At 37.1% G+C, this 14,306-nt stretch overlaps 2 protein-coding genes across 3 annotated transcripts in view; one reads left to right on the top strand and one right to left on the bottom strand.

Moving 5' to 3' along the window:
- The window catches only part of LOC114555751 (serine/threonine-protein kinase N2), a 22,036-nt gene extending 12,578 nt beyond the window's left edge, over window positions 1-9,458 (top strand). The window contains exons 10-19 of the mRNA XM_028578408.1: window positions 300-346; window positions 495-552; window positions 649-740; window positions 1,659-1,835; window positions 2,167-2,229; window positions 2,325-2,401; window positions 3,442-3,584; window positions 3,703-3,810; window positions 4,273-4,353; window positions 4,856-9,458. Of these exons, the coding sequence (XP_028434209.1) occupies window positions 300-346; window positions 495-552; window positions 649-740; window positions 1,659-1,835; window positions 2,167-2,229; window positions 2,325-2,401; window positions 3,442-3,584; window positions 3,703-3,810; window positions 4,273-4,353; window positions 4,856-5,059 (1,050 nt within the window). The 3' untranslated portion in view covers window positions 5,060-9,458. The remainder of the gene's footprint in view (window positions 1-299; window positions 347-494; window positions 553-648; window positions 741-1,658; window positions 1,836-2,166; window positions 2,230-2,324; window positions 2,402-3,441; window positions 3,585-3,702; window positions 3,811-4,272; window positions 4,354-4,855) is intronic.
- On the bottom strand, window positions 9,031-14,306 carry zdhhc12a (zDHHC palmitoyltransferase 12a). 2 transcript variants are annotated; one of them, XM_028578410.1, is made up of 5 exons: window positions 13,934-14,306; window positions 13,278-13,411; window positions 13,058-13,138; window positions 12,472-12,641; window positions 9,031-10,358 (listed from the first exon to the last, which is right to left on the bottom strand). In XM_028578410.1, the coding sequence occupies exons 1-5, from the start codon at window positions 14,028-14,030 to the stop codon at window positions 10,043-10,045; spliced, it is 798 nt and encodes a 265-aa protein (XP_028434211.1). In that variant the 5' UTR covers window positions 14,031-14,306; the 3' UTR covers window positions 9,031-10,042. The 2 variants fall into 2 exon arrangements, with proteins under 2 accessions (XP_028434211.1, XP_028434212.1); XM_028578411.1 differs by having other exon boundaries at window positions 12,472-12,638.

Raw genomic sequence — 14,306 nt, 5'->3', positions numbered from 1 at the left:
GTAAAAAGTATTTCTGTCTGAAATGTATTGAAGTAGAAGTATAAAGTAGCATAAAGTAGAAATACTCAAAGTACCATATTGGTCTATAAACGTGAGCAAATGTACTTAGTTATTTTCCACCACTGCCTGTGGGTTTAGGAACTTATACAATTCTTTCAAAGCAAAAGTGTCAAGCAATACTTATATTTTATGATGACAATTATAAATGCTGTCGATCAGGTAGGAAAAAAAGATATTGGGATGTGATTTGTGGATGTGACTGAATGGTAAAATGTTCCAAAATTTGTCTTTATTTGCAGTCATCCATCACAGAAGGAAGTGAAGATCAGCCTGTATCTACTCTAAAGTACACACACACGCACGCACGCACAAATACAAACACACACACACACACACACACACATTCACATGTATACACAAATACTATCTTATATACTGTAAAAGTTAAGAAAGAAGCTCCACCTTTATTTTGTATTCCTGTCTTTTTACACAAGGATGCAGATGGAAGATTTTAAATATATTTCAGTTCTGGGCAGAGGACACTTTGGAAAGGTAAAAGTTTTCCCCTTAAGCTCATCATGCTTGATCAAAAATCTTCTTCTCGTCTTTGTTGTCCTCAGTCGGTTGGTTGTGAATGTTTCTGTTTAGGTCCTGCTGGCACAATTTAAGAAGACAGGAAAACTGTACGCCATCAAAGCCTTGAAGAAAAGAGACATTGTGACTCGTGATGAAGTGGACAGGTGTGTGAGTCAATGTATCCAAATTACAAAAAAACTAGACCTACAAACAGATATACCGGATTCCACTTAAAAATTACAAAACATTATTTCTTCATTAGTAAGTAGTTCTAGTAAAAACTGTACAGATTGAGGTCTGTGGATTATCCTAATGTACATTTTCAGTGCTTTGAGATCCACAAATATGGCAGCAGAAATCTCACAGACCAATATACCAAAACATTGGCTATACCAAAACTGCATGGCAAGACATAAGGCGGATGTAGAAGATGAGTCAATTAGTATTTTGGGCAAATAGTAACAACAACTTTAATAGTAACAAACTTTGTCAGTTTCTCTACAAAGTTAGAGTGCTTTAAATTAAAAAGAATGAACAATCCACTTTGAAATAGGGTTTGTTTTATTGACTCTTAATGGACTTATTCATTTTTTTACTGAATGAAGAATGTGTGTTGGATTCTATATTAACACATTAGCAAAGCCTTTACAGACAAATAAAATGCTGTAATTTTAATGAGATAAAAGACCAAGGTAAAACAAAGAGCTACAGTTGGCTGATTGTATTTCTTAGGCATTTCGTTTCAGGTCCCAGTTATTGGATCTTCTTGTTTGTTTCTTCTTTTATTTGAAAGAATTTGTACCCAATATAGACCAAAGGCCATACCGAAGTACTGAGCTTTACAAGAAACAGTAATACCACATTAAAGACATTCAATTACGGTCTGAAGATGGCAATTTGTTATAAAGGTTTTGTGTGGAGCAGGGAATGGTGGACCCAAAGCAGAGAGCAGACTGAGGATTAGTTGCTTGAAGATTTATTTCCAACCCAAAAGCAAGCCAACAGGATTCCAAAATTGCAAAAATGCAAGAAACACATAAGTTCAGAGTAACTCGTGTTAAAACCGGGGTTTTATTCTGCAGCCTTATGAGCGAGAAAAGGATCTTTGAGATGGTCAACGCATCCAGACATCCGTTCCTGGTGAACCTTCACGGCTGCTTCCAGACCAGCGACCACGTCTGCTTCGTCATCGAGTATTTACCAGGCGGCGACCTCATGATTCACATCCACAACGACGTCTTCACCGAGGCACAGACCAGGTTCCTATTTGTCCTTGTGTTGTTTAAGCAGGGTTTCCGCAGGGCCTTAAAAAGTCTAAATTTTAGGCCTTAAAATGTCTTACATTTGCTGAAGTATTTTGATCTAAGTCTTAAATAATTTTAAACAGGTCTTAATTTTCCTACATCCATGCAATGCTACCTCTAATGCTCTTTTATTTTTTATTCTGTGGATTTTAGTATATATTAGTTAAAAGTTATAATTTATTTACAAAAAGGGAAATCAAAGGAACCTTCTGGGGTTGGAAGAAAGTGCAGCAAGTGTGGTCATATTCAGTATTATAATCCATAATGAATCTATTGTTGTTTCCAGGTTTTATTCAGCATGTGTCGTGCTGGGTTTAGAGTTTCTGCATCTGAATAAAATCATCTATCGGTAAGTCGTACCGGTCCAAAGTGATGTGTCACTTTATGTTTCACCGTACTGTAGCTTCAGGTATAATTACGTGAACTGGAATGTGTTTTACACAGAGATCTGAAGCTGGACAACCTGTTAATGGATGCAGATGGATTTGTGAAAATCACAGACTTTGGACTTTGTAAAGAAGGTGAGTTGACTTATCATCACACAGTCTATATACGTCACTTGACTCTTCTACTTCCCCCACCAAATACACAGTGGTGGAATGTAAGTTATGCTGCATTCACATGCTCCTCAGGTGCTCCCATTTCCCAAGTTGGAAAGTCATTTTTTTGACTTCGGTCATAATGTAAAAACAAGCAAACATTTGTATTTGTTATATGTGTATGTATTTTATTCTTCAGAGTGTTTAAACAACACATTGGCAGCTGTTTTCAGTATTTATTTCCCGTTTTAAACTTCTTAGTGCTTTTGTCCCAGACTTGTTGCTCCCCCAGTACATTCCCTAAAACCACTGAAATATTGCTCTAACTGACTTGTCTTGTTTTAGGGTTAATGCTAATACATAACTTTTTCTTAAATAATCTAGGTCACTCTTACATGGACAGCAACTAACTTTACAACCTATATCCACATTATAAATTATATGTGAGCAAAATGTATTTAAATGCAATACGTCAATCAAGAAAAGGTTTCTTACCATCAACACAACATCACATTTCAGCAAGTCATGTAACAAAAGTTTTTGTTGACTTTCTGAGTTGTTTTTCCAACATGAAGGGGCATTCACATGAATTTTCCCACTAATTTGTACGATTATTCGGACACAACTTGGATGCAGCATAAGTACATTTACTCAAGTACATCCAATGGACTTTTGCATGCGGTTGAGCAGTGAGCTGTTGACATGGAGGGAGGCTCAGTTGACTTAGTTTTGGCCTTTTTCTCCACTACAACTTTAACAGATTTACAGAAATTGTGATTATAGACATTTAAAAATGTTTTTTGCTTGTAAAAAAATTTGAAAATTATAAAGAATAGGTGCAATCTTTGTGTTATCAGCCCATTCATTTCTAAAGCTGAGCTGGGAATAATCTCAAAGTCAGAAATGGTCAAATTCTACACACAAAGGCTTTAATTGCTCACACTTATGATCCTTTATTTAAATCGTACTCAACACTCTTCTTAAGTCAATCTGCCGTGATTCTTTTGTCAATATTTCGGCAGGGATGGGTCACGGGGATCAGACCTCGACTTTCTGTGGGACTCCTGAGTTTCTGGCTCCTGAGGTCCTGACAGACGACAACTACACCCGAGCAGTGGACTGGTGGGGGATGGGCGTCCTCATCTATGAGATGCTCGTAGGAGAGGTTGATTACGCATATTTTTGTTTTGTCGTTCATCAGTTTCTTGCATGTCTAGTTGCAAGAGTAAAATATAAATCTCTTGTTAAATCTCTAACGGAGCATCTCTCTGCCCTGCTACCAGTCTCCGTTCCCCGGTGAGGATGAGGAGGAGGTGTTTGACAGCATCGTCAATGATGATGTGCAGTATCCAGGGTCTCTTCCTCCTGATGCTGTCTGCATCATCCAGAAGGTATACAAGCCTCTTATCTGTTGCTGTCTTAACTCCAATTTTATTACAATTACTTGAGATATTTATGCCTTATTTATTACCTCCCCACTAATTCACTATAACATAATTGGGTCTATTTGAAAACCCTTTAAATCATGATTTGAATAAAATATTTTATATATATTTTTAAATATTATATATATATATATATATATATATATATATATATATATATATATATATATATATTTTTTTTTTTCTTTTTTTTTTTTTGAAATTATTGTTACACAAGGTCAAACAAATACACACACCCATATAGGAAGATAATAACAATACCACTAGCTGTTATGGCTAAAAAGCAAAGCTGTAAAAAGGCAACAAAAGATGTTTAATATCATTGTAGAACCAAATGGGACTGTGATGCTCCCTATTACTTATTCATGTTAAGTATTTTTAATTTACAATCCTGGATCCTGTCTACAGTTGTTGAAGAAGAATCCTCTGAAAAGACTCGGAGCCGGAGAGAGAGACGCAAACGAAATCAAAGGAGAGAAATTCTTTGAGGTAAATCACTTTCTTGAATATTAGATACTCTCTGAAGTTACATATAATGGAAATACACAAGTACAAGTACATCAAATCTGTACTAAAGTACAATACTCAAGTAAAAGTATATATATATATATATATATATATATATATATATATTAGGGGTGCACGATTCAGAAAACGTCACGATTTGATTCAATATCGATTTTTAGGCTCAAGATTTGATTTTCGATTCAAAAACGGTTCTCGATAAAAAAAACGATTCACAGTATGTAAATGTAGTTACTTTTCCCATGTGATTGCAGTAGACAATTTAAAAAATATATATATAAAATGTAAATTGATTTTTGGAATTCTATGAATCGATTTTGAATCGGTAGAGCTTGAATCATGATTCGAATGTGAATAGATTTTTTTGCACACCCCTATATATACTGTATATATTGTTAAAAGTTACAATAAAGTGTTAACAACTGGTAATATTACTTCAACATGAAAGGGCAACTTTATCTTTCAGACCATCGACTGGGAAGCCCTCATGGCCAAGACGGTAAAACCGCCGTTCCTGCCGTCGATCAAGGAGTCGATGGATGTCGGCAACTTTGACAGCGAGTTCACTCGACTCCAGCCAATCCTGTCGCCTCCAGCCAAGCCCTTCGTCCTCTCTGCTGAGCAGCAGGAAGCCTTCGCCGACTTCGACTTCTGCGCCTTGCATGGATGAAAGAAGAGCTGAAGTAACCAGGGTGGGAAAATTATTACATTTAGTTTGCGGCTGGAATGTTTGGCCACTTTAGAGGACCAAATGTCATGATTTACGTTTAATCAACTCCCCTATTGGCAAGTAACATAATGAATTCATTCATTCAAATAATAATGTATTCATAAAGTGATTAGCTACTTTATTTATATATATTTTTTAATAAAAACATTAAAGATGTAGCTGTTTAGCAGTCGGACTTAGAAGAACATTGACAGGACTTTTTTAAACTTTAGTATTTGGTCTAGTGCACTCATTAATTAATAGTCAAAATAGTCAAAAGTCAAAAGAATCAGTGACAAATGTCATGATCGAATAAAGTCCTTTTTCAAATACAAATACTAAAGGTTTGCCAATTACAACCACAAATGTGACATAAGTTTTTACTTATGGACTATTGTAAGTTGTAATGGCCATTAGTCATCATATCTTTTGACAGTTAGACTTAATTGATCAATCAAAGGAAAAAAAAGGCTTCAACATTTTGGGAGATAGTATTATTTACTTAATATCATACAGATGATATCTGTACAAAAAAAAAGGTTACCTTCAGCAGAGCTTAGCTTAGCACAAAGACTGGAAACAAGGGACAACAGGTGGCCTGGCTCTATCCAAAGGTAACTAAATCTGTCGACCAGCCCTGCTAGCTGTTTCCTCATCTCCAGTCTTCGTGCTAAGCTAAGCTAATCAACTGCAGGCTGTACAGTATAGCTTCATATCTATCATATAGACATGAGCGTGGTAGTGCTCTTTTCATCCAAATCTCGCCAAGAAAGCAAATCGGTGTATTTCACAAAATGTCAAACTATTTCATTAAAAAGAAAAGAAATTATTTGTTAGTTAGCCCTAGTTTGTTTCAAAAAGTGAGTTTTGGAAACCAGAAATCTGACCTCCCAGCCTAATAATCATTTAGCTATTTGTATTGCTCAACAATCCTTAAAGAAAGTCTCCCACCCTGGTCTTCGTAGTACCACTAAATGAACGAATACCTTGGATATTTCTGCAGCTCAGTCATTTGCAAACCGGACTCTACATACGATCCCGTGGCTGATTTTTATGACTGTTCTCACCGCCATCCAATCGACAGCCAATTGTCGATCAAATAAATCAGGCAGCATCTATTTGTTTTTGTTTTTAACAGAGCAAAGAAATTGATTATTACCCTTTATATTCTCTGTGGAGAGTCAAGCTTTGTTGTGACTGTTCCTGCAGTAATACAACTCACCTGCTCCTGCTATAAAGAGTTTATTTATGAGAGCTGCTCAGGTGAAATGTTGTAAAAACAAATACAGGATGCTTGAAGAGTTTATTATCACATTATCACATCTTTATTCTTCTTATAATTTAATTTTAATACTCCAATATTGGATGATTTGCTATGTACCAGTCAAAATACAAAGTAGTACAAACAAAACCTTAAATTATAGTAGCCGTACAATACATTTAATACATACATACATACATAAAATATGTATGTATAGTTTTGGTGAGCCCTTACATGCATCCAGTGTTCCTCCGTTTGACGTCATAATTTCAGCCACTTTTCCTCTTGCCACATTACATAATTTTGCTAATTTTGCACCTGATACACAAGTAGTTAAGGCAGAGACTGCCTGGACTCTGTAAGAGTCTGTAAGTTGCCTTATGTTGCCTCATAAATGTATAAAATTATGATTGTCATACCTCTCTGGAAGTTAACACATACTGTAATGCTGACTCATATTCACGTGTGTAGCAGTGTTTGTTGCCTAAGTTGCGGGTGCATCAGTCACAAATGGGGCATAATTATGTGATGTGGTAAGAGAACATGTGTCACGGTTAGAAGAGCAGGCAGCAGGGGAAGAACAGGCAGACTGGTGCAGTTCAGTGATTTATTAGGAGAAAGGCTTACAGGCAGAGAGCCAGACGGCAAAACAACAGACGAGACAGTCCTGGTGATAAAATGACTCACGGATCATAACATAATGTCACGTAGGAAAACTACAATGGCACAAAGATGAACTAATAACACTGACTGAAAGACACTTAATGGAAAATTAAAAAAAAAAAAACTACAAAAGTTTTAAATCAATAGCCTAATAATTGTCCATAAAGTTAAATCAACACCTCTGAAAGTCTCATCAAAAAGCAATTTACTTATCAGCTTCACCAAATCAATTTACTGCAGAGCTAATTGTCTTGAACTGTAACATTTCCATGATTTTGGTAGAAGTAATATGTCAGCTACGAAGTAAAATGTCAAGCTTTAAGTTTCAAAAATCCAGGATTGGTCGGTTTATAATAATAGCCACAACTCCAAAGCTTTTACACTTTCAGCTTGGTTAACCAGCTGTTAGAGCCAGCTCAACTGGCAGCGAGCTGAAGAAGAAGTACTCAGATCTTTTACTTGAGTCAAAGTAGCAATACCACAGTGTATAAATACTCTGGTACAAATAAAAGTCCTGCATTCAAACTCAAAAGTACGAAAGTAATTGGCATTAAAATATACTTTAAGTACCAAAAGTAAAAGTAATCATTATGCAGAATGGCCCATTTTAGAATAATACATGTAATATCATTGGATTATAATTATTGATTCATCCAGGTGTTCTACACTTTAATGTCGTAGCTGGTAAAGGTGGAGCTCATTTGAACTACTTTAGCCTATATACTGCTGGGCAGCTTGTGAATCCCCCCCCCCCCACAGATCAATTAACCAATCAATTATAATACATTGTAATTTATTTGTTGATTATATTTTGTATTGACAATTTAAAAAGTAAAGTATAAGTACCTCAAAATGTATTTAAGTCCAGTACTGGAGTAAATGGACTTAGTTATATTCTACCACTGCAGTACACAAATTCACTATAAATCTACAGAATTTTGTTTAATAAAAGTTCAAACATTGCCTTTTTTTAAATAAACATATACATGTATTTCTTGCCTCTAATAACCAGTCGTAGCCTCTTCAAGCATCCTTAGTTTTGGAGATTGAGCTCGCTTTGTGGCCTTTGCTTATTTTCAATATTTACCCTTCAGAGGTACAGTTCGTGCTGCCGTTTCTATGCATCACTGTGACAGGCTTCGCCCACTGCCTTGACCAAACAAATGAAACAAGCTAACCCAATTTATGGTTACAAGTCTTTTTTTAAATATGGAAATGTTCAACGTTTATGTCAAGTCATTCCTTTGTAGCAAAGATGCATTCACATGTCCGTCTCCACCTGACTGTTTTCTGTGCGTGTAGAAGTGCATGGCACCGTGGTGAACTTGTGCACTAGAAATCCTGTAAAAGCTAGCGATATATTAAAGAGAAGAAAACATGATAAGAAACATCTGTATTTTGAATTTAGCATATTATATTCTGTGATACTAAAGCTCTAATGATGTCAGTGCAATAAAAGAAGAGAAAGAAGAGGAGCGGCAGGGACGAAGCTTTAAGATGCATGCCCTATTTTTGTTCAAGTGCACCAAAAAAAAAATCCTGATATTTCCATTCGGCTCATTTTTTTTTTTATATTTTCAAACTCACAGCTGAATTTAAAAAACATCAGCACTAAGGGAGAGCTCGCGGAACTACTGGGCACTGTATCAAAATTAGCTAGGTGACTTTAAAGAGAAACACTAAATCCAATTTTATGTACAGTCATTTTATCATACTATTAATTGATCGTCCCAGTCTTTAGTGTTCACAGCAGTTCTTTGCCTTTTTTCATTATTCTCGACCCCAACTGCTTTGGAGAAGATTGTCAGCTAAATCAGTAAAATGTAACAGGACAAATAGCCGGTGTTTATTTAGCTGCTGTAGCACTTTAAGTTTCTCCTGCTGAATTTTACATGCTACTTGTGTGTCAGTACTATATTTATGTATGTATTTATGTATGTATGTGAAGCATCCTGACGAGGAATGTCAGTCTGTACAGATGTACTCTATAACAACATGCAGATCATCAGTGTTTTAATGTACTTTTATTGTCAATAAATACAAACAGAACAAATACAGTAAAAAAAAAAGGTTTTAAAATATTTGCCTCTCAGTGTGAAGATTATCTCATAGTAATAGTCAAAATAATCATCAATATACAAACAGTTACATTAAACCAAAGGCACGAGACATAAATCGCACCAGACGTAAAGGCGATTAGTGTTCAGATGTGGAGGTCACCACTCTCACGAGGCAACAACGCAAACATTTACAGAGAAGAAAGTTGTGACCAGACCTGAGGAATAAAATGTGATTTAAAAAAAATGCATTTCTGTTATTGTGGACTTATTGCCACATAACCATTAGGGGTGGGTCTTGTTACTCATGTGTACTAATCCCAGTGATATTCAAGACATACTGCAGGCAGAAAAGAGTCAAGTATCAAACTGTCAAGAATCAATAAAAAGTGCAGAATGTCAGATTTGTAGCCTTGTTTACTTATTCTTTTGTCGGATTAAGCTTTAATTATTATAATATATTATATATAAGATTAAGATAATAATAATAATAATAATAAGATGCATCAATTTCAAAACAGACCCTAAAGATCCTGATTTGGGGACAGCTATACCTACACCAAAGGCATTAGGATTTATCCTCTAAGAAACATAAATGTTAATTTATTTAATGACAATCCATCCAATAGTTTTTGAGATATTTCATTCAGGACTAAAGTTGTCTGACCAAAAAACAGGCCAATGTGTTTTTAAAATGTGTTTGTAGTCAAAAGCCAGCAAATCAAAGTATCATGTTTTGTTATCTGTATGAAAAATGTCAGAAAAGTTGGTAAACTATATATAATAAGCTTACTGCATGTCTGCTCTAACAGCCAACAACGTTTGCAGGTAGTTAGGAAACATTTCATGGTCCACTTCAGTTGTAAACTTCGACCTAAAAGGGAACATAAAATAATTAAAATCTCTGCTGTCGAGGTTCAAAAATGATTTTCTTTCCCGGTGACGTGCCGTCTGGTTGGAGGTTCAGACAGAATTTGGGGTGTTTCTGTCGTACGTTTGCTCCCACGCCACCGTCCTGCAGATGCAGAAGAAATCCCACATGTTGCAGAAGACTCCACGGTCAAACGGGTTCTCCTCGTCTCCGCAGTTCTTCAGGTACGCGATCCTGTGACGCGACATGAACTCCCAGGTGGTGCAGTTGATGGAGACCAGGTAAAGGTGGATGCCCAGCAGCATCACCGCCACCACAGAGAAGATGCCGACGACGGCCAGCGCCGCCAACAGGAACCCGTTCACTCTGATCCACAGCGCCCATGTGATGCTGGGTGAGATGCCAGACCTGAAAGACAAACACTAGTGTTAGGACAAATATTATCATTATTTTAAAAATGCCTTGGTTACCTTGTTTCAAGTCATTCTAGCGTGGTAGAGAAAGCCTGCAGCAAGGCTCAGCTCGATTTGTGCCAGTTCTCATCAATATTCAACAAGCTAAGCTGCTTGACTCTGATTGGCTAACAGCTAGCCAATGAGAGCCTGGCTATCCAACTGGGAGAGCTCATGAATAGTAATCAGCTCAGGCAACAGGATGTCAGACTGACCAGCTTTTGTGATTGGCCTGATTTCTCTGCTTATTCCTTTTCAGTAGCTAGAGCTGACAGAGGAGGTAGCAGTTCATTTTCACATTCACAACAAAACACAAACACATATGGACCTGACATATTTCAAAAAAATACAAGTAAAAACGGTTTTGTGTAGCAGGGCACCTTTAAGGTTTAGGTTATTGGTGGTATTGATTAGACTTGTGATTTTTTTTCACCCATCTATACAGTCATTGCTTATTATTTAGATTTGATTTATGGACAATATATTGGTGATATTTTGGCAGGAATTGATCATAATAATGCAAATAATCTTAATATTGCAAAAACAAAGCAAGCATGGCACATTTGTGACTGGTAGAAATTATCTCATTGGTTGGGCTAAACATCAAGTTTTTTTGGCTAAGAAATATTAGACTCAAAAAGCAAAAGAACAGGGAAGTGAATTTAGCCAATTTAGCAAGTTATCTTTACTTAGCTTAATTAACCTTTAAAGTAGTTGCACTTGACCCACTTATATTTATTTACATAAATGTCCCGCTGCTGGCTATTTCCCAAACCATGCCCCCCTCATCCCAACATCAGGAGAAAGTTATTAATTGTATATTTATGTCACTTAGACCATGGGTTCCCAACCGTTTTGCCTTGTACCTCTCAAAACCAAGCACTTGCTACGCCTCATCACGTTCAAGTAAAGAGTGACGTATTCCTTGTTTTAGTTCAATAATTTTCTTGCAAAAGAAGTAAAATGATCAAATAATTTCCAAGAAAAGGAGGGCAACGATTAGAGGAAAGTCTGATGCAACTTTGTGCAGCACAAATATAGATATTCTTAATGCTTTCCTCTTCTGTTAATCATCTTAGGACTCTTTGTGGGAGTCTCAATCACTGAACCATGACTGTTACTCCTTTTATGTTCACATTAGTCAGTCTTCCTTTTCCCAGCTGCACCAGCTCTGTGCTAGCTTCTCTTCACTGGCTCCCAGAATTGAGTTTTTAAATTGTCTTTTAGACACTCATGCTGCTGCCCCCTTCTTAAATCTGGGACCTTTTCAACCCTCAAATCGTCTCCATGGTTTTGAGGCTCTCTCCTAAAGCGGTTGGCATTTCTGCAGTTGAGACTGAAAAACAAGACAGATTTAGCCTCTAAACTGTGGATCTGTATTGCAGATTTTTGGGGGAAATTGTGCACCACTTAGGTCAACTTTTGTCGCTTTCTACATAGACTGACTGACCTTCTATATTTTACCAAGTTAATATGCATACCCATCAGCTTTCATTGTAGTGCTTACCAAAGAGTTCCTTCTTTGTCATTCATGGCTTTCCATTTAGTTTAGTGCAGTTTAATAGTTGTCCTCTGGCTCTTCTCACTGAGCTTTAATCCAACAAGTGAGTTGATGTGTGTGTCATTGAATCTACAACGTGCTTTACAGCAGTTCAGTCCTATTATAAAGGTCCGCTGGGTCGATTTAAAAAATTAGGATTACTTGAACTTTGAAAATTGTACTTGAGCAACCTAAACAAACTCTTCTTTTTCTTTCTGTTAATATTTAACTGTTTGCATGATGGAAGCCATAATACTGCTGACATTCTCACGAGAAAACGCCTGGGAGCCACTTCCTGACCTTGTGGTAGACAACAACATCATTTCTTATTATGACTTCAGTTTTACTCATAGTGCTGCTGTAAAATGTGACTCTACTTGCAAGTAAACAAACTTTGAGACAATTTCAGTGTTTCTGTCCATCTCTTGATAAATAACTATTGTAACAGCAACACATTAGAGTACCCGTTAACCAAATGGAAACAGAGAGTAATCAATCAATTTACTGGTATTCTCACACTCTTACGTACAGGGCGATGTGAAGCGCCCACAGCAGAGCGAGCAGCTGCACCAGCAGGTAGACGATGAACCAGCGGTGGTTCCTCTCTCCCACGCAGTTCTCGATCCAGGGGCAGTGGTGGTCGAAGCGACGAACGCAGTGTTTACATGTCTGACAGTGCTTCGCTCTCATTGGCTGCTGCTTAAAAAAAGAGGAAAGAAAGCGAGAGAGGTGCTATTTCAACTGGAAAAAAGTTAAGCCATTCTCCAGAATGAAGCAGTGGATATGAATGGATATAAGCAGTATGTCAAAATACTGGGTTGTTTTATCTCCTTTACAGCCTTACTGATTGCACTGATCTGAATCATCATGCAACATGGTGACAAGATGTTCCACCACAGTGAATGTGTTGTCTGATTGTAATATTGACAAAGTTGCATTATTTCTACAAAACTACTGTAAATGAAAAAACAAAAAATATTAATACAAATACATCAAAAGAATATAACTTTTTTTAAATACAGCGAGGAGTGTGTGTTAAATGTGTTAAAGACAAACTCATGTTCAACTTCAGATGCTGCTTGACACAGAGTGAGTGTGAGTTGGCAGCTGGTTACCTGCAGCAGGCAATGTCCACAGCGCCGCAGCCGAGGGGTCGAAGACTGAGGAATCATCGACTCCATTTCCTCATTTGAACCCTGAATGCAGCACACACTGATGTGGGTCAAATGTGTACAGGTGTGACCTTTACTTAAAAGGACTATAATAGGGTGACAAGATATTCCATAATGTGTCTGCTTGGTTTATAAGATGTGGGTTTTAGTTAGTTGATCTCACCTTAACACTGTCGGCGAGAACGAAGCCAGGGTCCATTAAAGAAACAGCAAAGTATAAGAGCACCGACAGCACGACCAGGAGGAAGAACAGAACTGGCAGCAACAGCTCGCCTCGCTCCTCACACTTCCGCAAATCTGTGCACACACACACACACACAACCAAGCTTCTGACCAAAATGCACTGAGGAAATGATATATTGGACTATTGGTGCTTCCATGCAATAGTATATCTAACCTACAGTAGGATGATATGGTCTAGAACAGTCACAAATGTGTATTTAACTGTAAAATAGACTTTCAGACCAGGGAAATACAACATTAACTGTATCATCACACCTCTGTCATATATAATGATGTCAAATGGGGCCTTCTACTGATTTCACTACTTCAGTCGTGAAAAAAGTTGTATTAGATAAAGCATAAATAATATGCAGTTAGGGTGTATATGCAGGTGGTATTTGAGTTTTCAGGACTATCCAAATAGATCTAAAGCAATTACTCTGGGGTCAGCCTGGAGCTAACACTACTATTTACAATTGTGTTGGTGTTGCCAAGTGTACTTGTTTACAAATGCTAATTGTTTTAGGGTTAGATGGGTTAACTGGTGGTCTGTTGTTAGCGGTTTCAGACACCTTGTCCCAGTTTGAATGAACTTACCGGTGTTGTGGAGGAACAGTATGAGGGTTATGACCCAAGTGAGCAGGGTGTGTGTGGCCCGAACCAGAAACCCGGTCCGAAACATGTTCTGCATCATTTTAATCTATTAGCACCGCTGCTAACTAGCTAGCTAGCCTCGGTAGCAACAACATAGCTAGCTATTTTACGAAAATAAAACAAACAATATTTAAATACATATTAAATAAAATACGTGTTTAACTAGGCTAGGAAATAAACGTGGGATAAATAAAGTTACCATGTAGCTAGCTACAGTAATACATGCAGATTTTATATTTTTTTTCTCTGGTTGGAACTATATTATCCATTAGCCTCTTCCTTATTTTGATACGGGGAGTTGCGAAGGACAAAATAG

The sequence above is a fragment of the Perca flavescens genome, chromosome 5 (assembly GCF_004354835.1).
Source record: "Perca flavescens isolate YP-PL-M2 chromosome 5, PFLA_1.0, whole genome shotgun sequence".
NCBI classification, from domain to species: domain Eukaryota; kingdom Metazoa; phylum Chordata; class Actinopteri; order Perciformes; family Percidae; genus Perca; species Perca flavescens.
The sequence above is the reverse complement of the archived record's forward strand: the minus strand, read 5'-3'. Positions and strand labels throughout refer to the sequence as shown.

Excerpts from the sequence above, each read along its gene's own strand:
- zdhhc12a (XM_028578410.1), bottom strand. The coding sequence starts at position 14,030 with ATGATGCAGAACATGTTTCGGACCGGGTTTCTGGTTCGGGCCACACAC. Across the intron at positions 13,412-13,933 it reads ACTGTTCCTCCACAACACCG|ATTTGCGGAAGTGTGAGGAG; the intron begins GTAAGTTCATTC and ends GTGTGTGCACAG. Across the intron at positions 12,642-13,057 it reads GTGGACATTGCCTGCTGCAG|CAGCAGCCAATGAGAGCGAA; the intron begins GTAACCAGCTGC and ends TCTTTTTTTAAG.